Here is a 15024-nt window from a genome sequence, read left to right as displayed (position 1 = left end):
ATGTGTAGGGGGACACCGTGTATACCTGTTCATCTGAGTCTGGACACTCAGGTCATGTCCACCTGTGGCTGCTGTGACTTGCGCTGCCAGAGACTTGTGTGTGCAGGTTTTGTGTGCACAAGTATGTGCTTTCCTCTGGGTGTGCAGTGGCACTGTGTTGGAATATGTGATTCTGTCAAACCATTTGGGGAGTTGCCGTACCTCAAGCTCCTGCCTCCCCCTCTGTGGCCCACCTTGCCGCAGGTCACCCAGTCACGTGGCCTTGTCCTTTGCCTCTTCACACTCCCAGGACCAGGGCCTGCTTGGTAGGAGAAGCCTTCTGGGGTCCCCCACGGCATGGTGCGCACCACCCTGGAGTCTCTGAACAGTGAAGACCAGGGCCCTGTCACAACGCCCCCCCCATCATGCCAGCTTCCTTGTTCTTGCTCCCCTTCACGGCTGCCCCAGCTCTTCTGGAGCCCTCCCTGCACGTGACAAAGGTCCTTTCTCTGAAGGGACATGATGCCCTGGACCGTAGGTAACTACACGTCTACACGGTGCCTACACGGTGCTGTGTTTCCACTTAGATGGGGCATCTGGAATTTGATCCGAGTTCCCAGGACTGGCCCTCTGGGCTCTGGGACAGCGCAGGAGCAGGCTGTGCAGGCCAGAGCATTAGGGTGAGGGGCAGTGGAGCACCTGGCATGTGCTCGTTAGGGCCACGGGGAGCTGCCCATGGTTCCCCACCACCACCCTCCCCGCCACGCCCGTTGGCCTATGGATGGGGTGGTGCTTTCCTAGGGAGCCGCCCAAGGCTCTGTGGCTGCAGAGCCGAGAGGCTGCCTGGAAGCAGAAAGAGGTCACTTCGCTCTGGATGTGGCTGCCAACTGCACAGGAAGTGGCAGCAGTGGGACGGGCGCTGACAAGGCTTAAGGGAGGTCTGAGGTGGGGCCAAGTCCCCTCATGTCACATCCTCCCTACCCCAAGTCAGTGCTGAGAGCTCTCCCTGTTCCTACCTGCCTCCTGTCCCAGGTGCGGGCAGTCACAACCTGATGGGGACTTTCCAGGGGCCCCATCCAGGGCAGCAGTCCCCTAAGCGGCTACCAGATGGCAGAGACCCGATGACTTTGTCCCTGTACCTCCAAATGACCCATTCTTCAGAGGAGCCTGCTGAGGCTGGGAGTGCGGGCACCGGGGCTGGCCGTGGTTTTCCGACTGTTAGACAGTGGGGCGGGTGTTGGCGCCTCCGCCTGGCCCTGCAGTCTCTATGGGGATGTCCAAGGCCCAATCCCAGAACCATGCGCTCTCGTGGGAGAACCCAGGTCCCACCTTCAGCCACCCCGACGGTCCCCCAGGTCCCCGTTTGCACCGGGAAGCCCCGAGGGTCTGAGCCTCTGGGGCAGTGGCAGGTGGCATATTGCCAGAGGGGCAGCCTGAGCAGAGGAACCCCACAGGCCCCTGGCAGCCTTTGCAGATGGCGTGGGCACGTCCCGACGGCCTTTGGTCTGTCTCGTGGGCCCCTGGTCCTGTCTGGGCCAGAGGATGAGGAGTCGACCATCCAGCCTGCGCTGAGGGAGAGGCAGCCTCTCCCCGCCCCCCCGCAGAATTGCACAAGCACCGGTACAGGCTGGCGATTACTGGAAGTCCTGAGGATTTCTTCACCAGGGCTTGGCTGGGAGTGGTGGCCGCCTCCCCTTCCTGCCTCCCTTGGCGATTGAGTTCCCGGCTGCTGCCCCAGGAGCAGGGAGGCCTGCATGGGAGCCCTGCTCCTCTCCCAGTGGGTGGGGCCTCCGAGGGCTTGGGAATCAGCAGCAGGTGCCCAGCGCTGTGACTGGGGTCAGCCTGTGGCTTTTCATGCCTGGGTCTGCCCGCCCTTGAGACCCGGCACATTTTCAGTGAGGGCGCTGGGGGTTCCCTGCCCCCAGCCAGCTCTGGGTTCTTCTTGTTCAGCCTGAATCCTCCCCTCCCCCCACGCCTTCTACCAAGCGCTGCCTGACTACAGAGGGGCACGGCCCATGGTCCCAGTGGGCGCCCCCAGCTTGGTACCAGTCAAGCTGGACTCTGTCTCCCAGCCTAGATGCCCCCTCGTCATAAAGCCACAGCTCCAGGGATCACCAGGGATCTCTTCATGGGTGGCTGCAACAGCCCCTTAGGTGCCCACAGTATTTCTTTTTCCGGGGGCCCTGAGGCCTGAGACACATGGCAGGTGGTGTCTGTGTCCTGGGCAGATTTTGCTCCCAGCACAGTAGCTTCCCGGCTGCAGCCCAGGCCTCCGTTGGCAGGAGCCCCACCTGGTGGCACTGGGTGCCCAGTTGGGCCCTCGCTCAGGAGCCCAGTCCCTATGTCCCCAGAAGGGGGCAGCCAGGCATTGGGTAGGGCACATGGAGGCCAGGCAGGGGTCCTGAGGTGACTGAGGAGTTGCTCAGGCTTGCCCCCACTGCAGCCCTTAGGGAGAGACTAGGTAATAAGGGAGCACCCCAGTTTACTGTAGCATTGGGGGAGCCTGGATTCACGTACTCCAGGCTGCCCAGGGAGGGGCAGTTAGGGTAGGCACGAGCTGGTGGGGCCCGGGACCCTGCTCCCTCTGTGCAAGCCCTGCGCTCTCGGCTCCCGTCCCTTGTCCTCGGAGGAGGGTGTCCTCAGCCTGTGCGGTCATTGGGAACCCTCAGGATACGCCATGTCTCTCCCCAGGTTGTGATGCCGCCGCCACGAAGCAAGAAACCCAGATAGACCCCACGCATCTGGGTCGTGGAGCCCCTAATGCTGACTGTGGGGCCCGCCATGGACGGGGAGTTCCCTCAGCATGAGCCCCCACCGGCAGGCGGCGTCCTGTACAGCACCCCACCCCTGGAGAGCCCGCTGTGCGGGTCCAGCGTCCAGGTGAGCCCCATGCCTGGCATCGGCATAGTGTGCTTAGGGTTGGCTGGTGTGGGCATCGGCGTGGGAGGGACACGCCTCCCGCCTCAGGGAGCATCTTGGCCCCCGGACTACAGGGGGGATCCTTGAGGGCTTCCAGCTGCCCTGGTTGCTCAGACTTGGCCACTTGCTTCCTCTCGCTGAGGAATGGGCAGTTCTGATTCCTTATGTCTCCTCGTGGCCTGGTAGTTCATTTCTTCTTGGTGCGGAGTAAATAAATCTCCATCAGACACACCACGGTTTGCCCTGAGGAGTCGGGGTGCTTCCAGGCTGTAGTAAAGTACCACAGGTAATAAAATGACTGCAGGTGCCCGCCAGACCTACTCATCACAGAGGGTGCAGTTGGCCCCACCAGAGTAGGCTCTGGAATCCTCCAGTGAGTTGGCTTGAAGCCTTCCTTTCCTCGGATAAAATGGGGGCGCTTTCCACTGTAGAAAGAAAAACAAACAACCTTTCTTGGCAGGAGAATGGCCGGCAGGGGAGAGGATTCCAGGAGCTGGAGGACAGGCCCCCCTATATAGCCTCTGTCCCGCTGGGATGGGGCTGAAGGGCAGGGGTGGGGCAAGAAGAAAGCATGGTGTGGGGGCGCAGGGGGTGAGTGACTGAGATCAGGGTCACAGAAATGATGGGGTTGGCATTTAGACCCACCCTGACCTCTCAGGTCAGAAAGGGGCTGGGAGGGGCATATGGAGATCCCAGACTCACTCCTGACAGATGTGACCAGATGGTATCCTCAGGTAGACGAGGGTACGTGAAGTTAGAGAGTGAGCCTCCAAGTTGGGGGGTGGGGGTGGCTATTGGTTACCACTGAAGATGCCACTCACAGCTTCAAAGCCTTAGGTGGTTCTGCCAAGGTCCAGGACACAGTCATGTGCCGCCAGCCTCACCTCCCATGCCCACCCACCCCGCTCCCATTCTTGCTGCCATCCGCATGCCATGCAGCACAGGCCACAGGTGTGCGCTGCCCGGCTCGTTTCCCCCACTCCATGGGCTCCGCGTGTGCGCTTGTCATTCTTAATAACACCACACGAGTCCTCATCTTTGATAATTTGCTTAATTATTTCCCTATTGTTGGGCCTTTGGGACAACTCCAGTTTTTTGGGCTATAAATAGTACCTCCGTGCTTGCTTTCCCCTTCCAGGGTTGGGGAGGGCAGTGGGACGCTGGAGAAGTCCTGGGTAAAGTAAGTGCCAGGGGTTTTGTGGAGGATGCAGCTGTGCCACAAGGGGTGTGCTCCTGCTATGGCCCCCTTTATGGTGACCTGAGACACTGCAGGTGGCCGGGACAACACCTGGGGCTGGGGGCGGGGCAGCTCAAAAGCTGCAGCGGAGGAGGGACTTAGGGCCCTGGAGCATGGGTGTTCAGACTTTGGCTCTGAGCTCTGCTCCTGGCAGCTGGCACTCTCCCAAGCTGGGCCTCCCCTCCCAGGATGTGCCCAAGCCTGTTCCCCAGGGGCGCTCAGCTGTTAAAATCGCACCCCAGGCCACACCATGTCCAGCCCAGAGGAAGAGCTGACCGTGCAGCTCCCGCAGGCTGTGGGTGTGCGCATGGCTGGTGTGGGCTGGGCCTAGGAGAACCCAGCTCAGAAGGAGTCCAGGATGGAGCCAAGGGTCCATGGACAGCTTGTCGGTGTCTCTAAGGTGGCCTGATTTAGCAAATAAAAATAGATGTCCAGTGAAATTTTTTTTAAAGATTTATTTATTTATGCAAGCACTGGGTACAAGCCAGAGGTGCGGAGGGTGAGAAGATTCACCAGAGACAGAGTGGGGAGCAGAACAGGCAGACTGACCAAGAACACTGCTGAGGGGAGCAGCAGACCAGACAGGAGACATCTGCTGCGCCATGTGGGACCATCGCCGGCCAGCCGGGAATCAAACCCGCACTGCAGAGGCTGTGGACAGCTTCACTGCACTGTGCTCAACCCGCTGCGCCACCGGGGAGGCCCTCCGGTGAAATTTATATTCTACATAAACATAAATATATATATTGTTTTAGTATATATATATTTATGTATATTTTAGTGTGTATATATTTTATATATATATTGTTTTAGTGTGTGTGTGTGTGTGTGTGTCCCATGCAATCCTTACACTAAAAGGTTTTTTTTTGTTGTTGTTGTTGTTTTTGGTGATCCTCGCCGGCGGCCAGGGAACGAACCAGTGCTGCAGAGGCTGCAGGCAGCCTCACAGCCCAGCGCTCAACCGCTGCGCCACCAGGGGAGGCCCCTTACACTAAAAGTTTTACAGAAACTTGGGCCTCCCTTGTGGTGCATGAATTAAGCACCACACTGTGAGGCAATCTGCAGCCTCGGCAGCATGAGTTCGATCCCCGGCTGGCCAGGGAGCAACCCACATGGCGCAGCAGACCTCTCCTGTCTTGCCTGCTGCTCCCCTCAGCAGTGTATTTCAGTCAGTATGCCTGTTCTGCTCCTTGCTCTGTCTCTGGTGAATCCTCTCACACACGCCCCCACCCCCGCATCTCTGGCCTGTGCCCCAGCTCTTGTATGCATAAATAAATAGATCAGATCAGTTTAAAAAAAAAAGTTTTACAGAAACCCGACTTTCACTAGGCAGTCTGGTATCTCCTATGGTGGCCCTGCTTTACCTGCTGCCCTCGCTGGACCATCATCTCCTGAGATCAGCTTACATGCTACCTGGGTAACCTGGAGCCTCTTCTGGCCACTATCCCAGACCTGTCCCTCCCCTGAGTCCTCTCTGTCTTCACCCAAAAAACATCTCAGGCAGGCTTGGCTTGGCTGTCCAGGGGCCAGTGGTCGCCTCTGGACAAATCATGTACAGGGTTACCCTTTAGAGGTGGAGCCTCCTCTGGCTGCCAGTGAAAAACCTGAGGAAGGCTCTAATTGGCTGTGTGTGCCACCCTTCAGGGCGGAGCTGGGCATCCTTGTTCAGCAGCCTCACCAGAGTTATGGGTTAGGGGAGGAATTTGGGGTGCTAGCTAGACAGGGCTAGATATAACCCAACTGCCCCACCTCTCCAACTCCAGGCCTCAAGGTCTACATGACCTTGGGGGCCCCTGTTCTTGGAACTCTTCAAGGGTTACCTCAGACCTGGTCTAGATGTAGGCAGAGAAGTTTGGGCGAACACAAGACTCCCGTCCTCACCACCCTGAAGCACCCCCACAGCCTGAGACTGGCTATGCCCCTTCTGCTCCCTGGACTGGCCCCGCCCAAAGTGCTGTCCTGCACCAGTAACTCCTTCATTTCAAAGATCTAGTGTGGTCTAGAGTTGTGTTCTGAATTGTCCCGGAAGTGCCCTGTGGCCTTGGAAAGTTCATGTTCCTTCTGGAACTCAATTTCTCTCCCTCAAATTGGGGCCTGAATGAGGAAGTGATGCTAGATCAGGATCCTAGGGAGAAGTGGGGGCTTCTGGGGAGATACCAACCTGCTCCCCACAGGCCACAGTGGCACTGCCTCCTTCCAGAGGCTTCCACAGGGATTCCTCATAAAAGTGTTTGCTCTGATAAGATGCCCTGTGTTTCTCCCCGCCCCGACCTTATTTTGATATTTTCATTTTGCAATCTGTGCAAGACAGAAAGAACAAAACGGGCCCCCCAAGGGCCTCTGCCAATTGATAAGGTCTCAGAGTCTTTCTTTCCCTTTCTTCCTTGTGGGGCTGGACATCTGACCCCACAGGCCCTGCTGGAGGTTGGGTGGGGCAAGGATGGGAAGCCTCGGCTGGCTCCTCCCCTCAGCATGGAAGGGACAGAGAAGACAAAGGAAGTTCTGGTTCCAGGCCAGATCTCCCTTGTGAGTCTTGAGGGGTGCAGGAAGTGGCTGGCTGGGGAATTGTTCTGGTGCCTTCCCAGGGAGCGAGACTTGCGTGGGCCTGGAGTGCAGGCACCGGCCACTGAGCTGCTGCCCCCATGGGGGCCAACTGGGAAAAGTGGGAATAGTATTGTAGTCTGTGGGCCTCTCCCAGTGACAGCTGGGGCCTCCTTGTTGGGGTAGAGTTGCTGGTGGGGCTAGCCAAGGGGCAGTGGTCAGTTTTGGGGAGGGAGACCCCTACTGGACAGGCCCATTCTGAAGTGCATGAGTGTCCATGATTGCACCTCCAGACCTGGACCTGACCCCAGGCCCAGGCCCTCATCATTCCCTGCAGCCTCCTGTCTCTGTCCTTCAGCCTTTGGCCGAGTGTGGGGCTCCCAGTGTCTGTGGTCCTGTCAGTTCCAGTATCAGGACCCTCAGGCTATCCCACTGACCTCAGGTTCACCAAAAGCAGTTTCTCTGGACTCCCTAGTGGAGCTGTGATCTTGAGCCAAAGAGGCCGGGCTGATGCTGGGAGCCCCCTCTGCCCAGGAGAGCTCTGCTAACTCTCTCTCTGGGGACAGAGCCCGGCAGGGTTGGGTGATGAGGACCTGTCAGTGCTGGGGCCAGGCCTTGGCGGTAGTGCAGATGCCTCATCCTGCCTTGACTCCTCCCTTCGGAAAAGTCCCTTCCACAACTGGGGGAAAAATCTTGGTCAGGAGGGACTCGAGCTGTCTTACTTTTTGTAGGGTCCCATCCTCCATATTCTAGAATGACTGGCCCCCAAGGAGGTTCCCGACCCCCAGACCTCAGGTAGGATGGCAGGCTGGGCTTTCCATGCCCCCCAGGGATTATGGGCCACCTCTGGTCCAGAGTCACGGCACCACAATCCTCTGGGTTCTCATGTGATAGGGAACTGAGGCATGCAGCAATAAAGTGACTCCTAGGTGACCCAGCTGGGAAGGCATGGGTGGGGCTCACACCCAACAGCCGAGCCCTTGCTCTAGAACCCGAACCCAGCGCAGCAGGAACCCATGCTGATGCCCCATCTCTGTTTCAGAACACCATGCTGCACTGCCCGTGGTGGACCCCCTTCCCGACCACGCAGTATCAAGCCTTCGGCGGTGAAAGCGCGTAAGTGCCTTGACTCTGGTGTCCTGCTGGTGGCTGCTCTGCCCTTGGGCACTGCCCCCTGCCTCTAGTTCTGCAGTCAGAGGTTAAGCGGCAATAGAGCTCAGAGCCAGGGGCTTCAGTGTCCTGTCCAAGGACCAAGGGCTGGGGTCTGGCCACACACAGGCACTGGGAGACTGACCAGTGCCAGCCAGTGTCTGTCAGAGCCAGAACCCACCAGGGAGAAAGGGCAGAGGTAGTGGGGCCAGGGGCCGGAGAGGTCGCCACCATGTGTGGAAGGGTAAAGGACCTAAGGGCCCCTTCCTGCAGGAGGTAACAGCGAGGTGTGTGTTGAAGGGCACGAGGGTGTTTACAGGGGAACAAGCCCGGTGGGGACATCCCAGGTGAAGGAGCGGCCCATGCAGAGGGTATTTTGGCGTGTCCCTGGTCTCGGAGAGTTGGGACAGAACCAGGGAGTTTATTCCAGCAGCAATAGCAGGGGAAGATTCTTCCTTCTTAGCTTTCCCAAACTCTTTGAGGAGTGTGCACTGGAGAGAAGCGTCCCCACATGCTCCCTGCCCCGGGAGCTGCTGTCCAGGGGGCTTGGCGCAAGATGTGTGGTCCAACCCCAGACCCTGTGGGATAAGCTTCTGGAGGGAGAGCCCTGGAGAATGGTGGGTGGGCAGGGCTCTGGGGACAGAACCCAGGGAGAGTGCTCAGCACTCCTCTCCTCCGCTCCTTACACTGGCACCTGCTCCCCTGAGTGCCAGTTACTCCAGCCAGCGGCCCTTACCCCTCGGGGGTGCCTGGCTGCGTTCTTCTCCTCTTCAGGGTGTGTCCTTGTCCAGCATGGCGCCCTCGGCTGAGGCAGGGCGTTGGAGGGATGGTCCAGGACAGGGCTCCCCTATGGGGGTGATGTTTTTGGGTTTCTCAAGGCCCCAGTCTGAGTGGGGCTGGGCTGAACTTAGCTCAGGTGGCTTGTGTAGAGGTTCGGGCAGGTGGGAAGGCCCTGCCCCAGCGACGCTCACCTTCTCCCATCTCCCCCCCAGCCCGCTAATGAACTCTGCCTCCTTCATTGTCAACGGCCAGCCCTGCCTGGACACCAGCTACGGTCCCGAGGCCGCTCCCTCCAGCTTCCTGCCAAAGACTGAATTTCCTCAGGTAGGACCCCACTTGTTGCTGCGGCCCAGTGCCTGCCCCTGGGACTCCTTGTGTCCTAGGGTGGCCACATGACCATGTGCCTGGGTCTCTGGAGAAAACTAGTGACTCCTCAGCCCCTGGCTGGCCTGAGAGCTCCCAAATTTTGGCTGTGCATCTCTGGGTCATTTTGGATCTGTCTAGAAGCGACTTCCCTGCACCAGGAGAGCTGGGTTGGAGGTCGCATAATGACGGATGGGGGGCTATCCAGTCACCCCATGTGTGTGTTGCAGGAGGGCTGGATTCACTTTTCCCAAATCTGGGTCCCACTTTCCTGCCTAGCAGAAGCCCCTCGCTGGCTCTGTCCTGGGGTCTGTGGCATCTGGGTGAGGGTTCGTTTACCAAGCCCCGTCGGTCCAGAGATCATGAGTATTTCTGTCCCCAAAATGTAGCAGCCATTTGGAAAATGTGAGCCACACAAGTCCAAGTTAGACAGCGAATTGGCTCAAATCTCCTCTATTTAGGCTTTTGGGAATGTTGGTGGCTCGCCTCCTCCCAAGGAGTCAGGTGCACCCCGCTGCCATAGCCTCAGCCGCAGGTGCTCTTGGGTCACGCAAAGCCAGCGCCACACAGATGACTCTTGGGAAGCAGCCATGAGCTGGGGCTGGGGCCTGGGGCCTGCGCCGGGGCAGGTGGGGAATGAGCCTGGGCTCGCAGGCAGTACGGGCAGCAGCAACCAAATGTACTGGCGCCCCTGGAGGTGGCAACAGCTCGGCACCTGCGGCCACCCTCAGTGGCCAGGGGTGTCTTGCACACTGTTGAGGAACTGCTCAGGTCAGACTGTGCCCAAGGTCTGCCGGGTACTCAGCTGCCCTGACCTCAGTTTCCCCTTGCAAAATGGGGTTTCCACCAGGCAGCAGATACTGCACGGTCTGGCCAGTTCACACCAGCGAGCTCCCCTGGACGCAGACAGGGACCATTCAGACCAGCTTCCACCAGTAGGTCCTGTCCTGTTTTCTGTACTGGGGGCTGCCGCAGGACCAGATGCTCTGTACTGTGGTGACTGGGGTCCCCCTAAATCCAGTCCACCCAGAACCTCAGAATGGGCCTGTATGTGAGGATTTGAGACATTCCTGATTACCCAGGTGTCCCAATGCCAGTGGCAAGCATCCTTATAAAAGCCAAAGAGGAGAGGTAAAACAGGAGTGGCCATGTGAAGATGGAGGCAGAAACTGGGTGCTGCAGCCACAGCTCAGTACACTAGGGTCCCCCCAAACTAGAAGAAACAAGAGGACCCTCCCCAGAGCCTCTGGGGGGAGCACAGCCCTGCTACCTCTTGACCTCAGATATCTGTCCTCTGGGCCCAGGAGCAAACACGTGTAAGCCACCCCCGTGTGTTGCTCCTGTGGCCAGCAAACAGAGCCAGGGGTCTGGGCCTGGTGGAGAGGGGAGCGGAGGGGCCGCGCCATCCCGTTCCTGCGGGCTGCGCGGGAGACGCGGCTGGAGGTCTATTAAATTCCTCGCCCCGTGCCCCGGACACGTCCACGTCCAGGCTTGTTCCTGGTCACACTGTCCCCCTGTTGGGCATCACCTGAGGCATGGGCCAGAGGAAGCCCTGTGGCCACTCCCTGCCCACCCTCTGTCCAGGTGCTCTGCTTCTCCCACGCGCACTTGGCTCCACCTGCTTCCCTGCCTGCTCTGCCTAGAACCAGTGTGGCTTCTCAGCCCGAGTCCCGTGCGGCGAGAGTCCTGTGGGGTGCTGCCTCTGCTTCTCACTGCGTACTGGTCAGAGTGCCACCCAGTCCTTGTCCCTTGTTGAGGGAGTGACATCCCCCCACAGACATTTACTAAGTGCCTTCTGAGCACTCCCACTAGTCATTTCTGGGGTGTGGTTGATCCAGATGCTTCTTTTAAGCAACAAAACTTGAAATGAAATCTCACCCCACCACTGAGTATGGGCCGGAACAGGTGTGAGACAGAGTTCACTTGGGGGGTGGTCCCCAGGCCCTGCTGGCTGATTGCCAGCTCCCCTGGGACTGAAGTGTGGGTTGAACCAGGAAGGAGTCCAGACTGAGCCTGGTACTGAGGCATTAGGTAGCTGAACCCTGGCCTGCTGGACCCACCACCGACACCCTTGCTCCTGGTTCAGATAAGTGACCTTGCTGTGATTGGCACAGGGACGCCCCAAGACACACCGTCCTGATCCAAGACCTGGGGACGCGGCAGCGCACATTGCAGAGGGGGCTTGGAGGTGAGGGAGAACCCTGGATTCCTGGGAGCCTCTTATCACAGGGAGCCTGATAAGAGGGGGAGGGTCAGAGTCAGACAGGAAGAGGCAGCCCCACTGGCTGTGAGGATAGAGCAAGGGCCTGAGCCGGGACGCGGCACCTGTAGAAGCTGAAAAGGCAGGAAGCGGGTTTTCCCTGGAGCCCCAGAGCAACCAACCCTGCCCACTCATTTTGAATTTCTGACCTCTAGGACCATAAGGTAATAAAAGTGTGTTGTTTCAAGCTATGAAGTTTGCAGTAATTCGCTACAGCAGTGAGAGGAACCCAGTACATCACACAAAACCCTCAGTGGCCCATGCACACTCCAGAGACATTCCTGCTGTTGTAGCAGAAGGGGTTAGAGTGGAAAACTCAGGGTGAGACTGTGGGTGAGGAGTGAATGTAAATTCCCAGGCCCGCATACCTCCTCTCCTGGCACCTAAATTTGATCCCTGAGTCTTCTGGCAGCCAACGCAAAAAAAAAAAAAAAAAGATGAGCTGCGTGACGGTGTTGACCTTCCTTGGGGCAGGGAGCAGTTTCCTGGGGTCAGCATCCTGCCCCAGTCTGCCAGGGGGTACCTGCAGGCCGTGCTTCCTGGGCCTGTGCTTGGTCCTCACCCCAGATTCGCTCTTTGAGTCTCTGTTCCTTTCCTTGTCACTGGGACTGAAGCACCGAACCCTGAGGGTGTGGGGTCCCTGCCTTGATTCTGCATGTGCCAACCCAGACCCAGGCGGGGAACTGAACACACCTCAATATGAGGTCCCCCATTCTCAGACAGCAGGTGTGCCCCCCAACCTGTGGGACTGTGCCCTTGGGAATGTGAGAGGTCAAGGCCAATCCTCCTCTGCCACCTGCCCGGGTTGCACTGGCTCCCGCTGAACCCTCCCAAAGCCTGGGGCTCTGGTTGCGATACCAAGGGGCACCCAAACCCATCTGAAAATCTATGTTCTGTTGCATTTCATCTTTACTATGTTTGAAGATTTTCATGACTAAATACATTTTTACATATTTTGAGTGTATAGAAAAACTGCTGACAGAGAATTCCAGTGCTCCCTCCCTCCCCCAACTTCCCTTATCTTACACGACCATGGTCTACCTGCTGACCTCCCAGGGCTGTAGGAACCAGCCCTGGCACATGCTGGTGACCACTCAAGTGCCCGCAGCGGAGCCCCAAGGAGAGCCGGTGATCTTCAAGGCACCTCCCTTTCACAGGCCTTCGGGAATCTGATCCTTAGGCTGGGGCTGGTGCTGGACAGGGGTCCTCGCTGCCTCATCTCAGAGGTCCAGTGTCCATGCTTCTATTGTTTTTTTTTTTTTTAAAGATTTATTTTATTTATACAAGAACTGGAGTACAGGCCAGAGCGCAGGAGGGTGAGAGGATTCACCAGAGACAGGGCGGGGAGCAGAACAGGCAGACGGACCAAAAACACTGCTGAGGGGAGCAGCAGGTGAGTCAGGAGAGGTCTGCTGTGCCATATGGGTATCTCCCTGGCCGGCCAGGAATCGAACCAGCGCTGCAGAGACTGTGGACAGCTTCAGAGCACTGAGCTCAACCTGCTGCACCACCGGGGAGGCCCACACACTTTATTGTTAATGGTGCTGACCTTAACCCCTGAGGCGTGGCCTCCACCAGTCCCCTCAATGTCCACTGTGGGGTTGCTATTTCCTATCTTCTTCTGGGAGAGACTGTGAGGCTATGTTGGGGCCAGGGTGGACTCGAGTGCCTGTTAGTGCCGCCACCCCATCGGTGAGTGTGCCGACCTCACTCTGCTTTGATCAGCAAGGGTCCTGCAGGGAAGGCAGCCCCCACGTAGTCACTTGTCATATCAGCCTGGCCTTGTGAACACTGATTTCACCACATGCGTCGTGCCAGGGGGCACTGGTGTTTACTGTCCTCATGAGGCCACCTGTGGCATCCTCATAGGGTATCCTGTGTCTCTCTGTTCTATCTGAGGTACTTCCTTCTGACTACCAGGGAAGTCCGGACTCACACCCTGCCCCTCCTGCCTTAGTCCTCTCGCCTCTACTTCTTCAAGGAAGGTCTCCTTTCTTGTGGTATGAACAGGTGGATTTCTTCCACTCTGAACTTTTTTTTTTTTAAAGATTTATTCATTTATTCATACAAAAACTGGGGTATAGGCCAGAGGCCCGGGAGGGTGAGAGGATTCACTAGAGACAGAGCGGGGAACAGAACAGACAGACTGACGAAATACACTGCTGAGGGGAGCTTTGGGCGTCACCAGAGAGGTCTGCCGTGCCATGTGAGACCCTCTCCGGCTGGCCAGGATCGAACCAGCGCTGTAGAGGCTGCAGACAGCTTCACAGCGCTGCACTCAACCGCCTATGCCACCAGGGGAGGCCCCACTCTGAACTTTTTAATTAAGATATTGTTCAAATATCATACAGTTCTGTGGCTTTTAGTACATTCCCAGACCTGTGCAACTTTCATCTCTCAGTTTCAGGGCATTCCATCATCCCTAAAGGAAACCCCATCCCATCAACAATCACCCCCCCCCTCTGTGGTCCCACACACCCACTCTTTGGCTGTGCCTGTGCTGGACGTTTCTCGTCAATGGCCTCCCACCATGTGGCCTCTTGTGTCTGCTTCTCTCCCGGAGCGTCGTGTGTCCAGGCCCCTCCCAGTGGTCGCTTCGCAAGTCTCAGAACTTCATTCCTTGTCAGGAACCAGTGATGTTCCAGTGTGTGAATGGGCACATTGTAGTTGTATGTTCTGTCCACTTTTTTAGTTCTATTTTTTTTATCAATGTGACTCATGCTGCTGTGGACATTTGCACGCAGGCTTTGTGTGAACATGTGTTCCAGATATGACTGAATCTGAGAGGATATTTGGGAGCTTGGGGATGGGGGGCCCAGTGACACCTCTTCTGGTCTGTGCTGGCAGGCTTGCTGCCCCTGGCCTTCCAGGCCCTACTCTGGTTCTGACCTCCATCCCCCCAGTCTCCTGGGATCCTGGCAGCCCCCATTCCCTCACTGCCCTCCCCCAGAGCCCGTGCCTTTCCCCTGCACACTTGTTCTCTGGAGTAGGTGCTGCCCTGAACCTCTGCCCAAGGCCTCTGGGACTCATTCCCACACATTGAGCCCCTCATGCCAGTCGGCAGGGCAGGTGTCACCCCGAGGGTCCCCTCCTGGCTTCTCGGGTGAGTGCCCTGTCCATGCAATACGGGTGCCAGCTGAGGCTTCTGGAAAGCCAGGATGAGGTCACAGCTCAGAAAAGTGCTCTGCAAATGCTTGGCAGCTCCCACATGGCAGCTCCCGCATGCAGGCTGAGGGGTGGGCAGCGGTGACTAAGCCACAGATGGATCTGAGCAGGGGTCCGAGTCTCAGCTCACTTGCCCTGGGCCCAGCAGTTACTGGCACAGGAAGAGAAAGTGAGCAAACTTCCTTCTCAGGTTAAGCCCCTTGGTTCCCACTGGCCATGCCAAGAAACCCCCTGCTCTGTGGTCTGCACTGAGAACTGCGGCCCAGCAGGAGCCTGGGTATCTCAAGAGTGTCTCCATGTGCAAGTCTGGGCCTGCGGGTGCCGGGGAGGGACTGGAAGGCTGACTCTTGCCTTGAGAGTAGAAAGCCTGGGTCAAGGTCCGGCCATGGGGAGCAGGACCCGCCCCTCCTGACTATAGAATCTGAGAGAGGTCGGGTCTGTGTGCTAGCTTCTACCTGAACCCCAAGCATGGGCTGGGAGAGCAGTTTCCTGGAGGGCTGGGAGTGTACTGGGTTAGCCTCAACTTGAAATTAAGTAGCTTAAGGCCACAGATTTATGCCTGCTTGGTTCTGGGGCCAGGAGTTTGACATCAAAGTCTCTGGGGACCACAGTTCCTCCAGAGGCTCCAGGG

The 15024-nt window shown here is 57.8% G+C and overlaps 1 protein-coding gene across 2 annotated transcripts in view; it reads left to right on the top strand.

Moving 5' to 3' along the window:
- Positions 1-15024, top strand: part of SBNO2 (strawberry notch homolog 2) — a 45822-nt gene that overhangs the window by 9440 nt on the left and 21358 nt on the right. For both annotated transcript variants that reach the window (XM_037504903.2, XM_037504901.2), the window contains exons 2-4: positions 2671-2859; positions 7719-7792; positions 8818-8929. In XM_037504903.2, the coding sequence (XP_037360800.1) occupies positions 2740-2859; positions 7719-7792; positions 8818-8929 (306 nt within the window). In that variant the 5' untranslated portion in view covers positions 2671-2739. The remainder of the gene's footprint in view (positions 1-2670; positions 2860-7718; positions 7793-8817; positions 8930-15024) is intronic.

The sequence above is a fragment of the Talpa occidentalis genome, unplaced genomic scaffold (assembly GCF_014898055.3).
Source record: "Talpa occidentalis isolate TD23 unplaced genomic scaffold, MPIMG_talOcc4v2.1 talOcc4.12, whole genome shotgun sequence".
Lineage (NCBI taxonomy): Eukaryota > Metazoa > Chordata > Mammalia > Eulipotyphla > Talpidae > Talpa > Talpa occidentalis.
The sequence above is the reverse complement of the archived record's forward strand: the minus strand, read 5'-3'. Positions and strand labels throughout refer to the sequence as shown.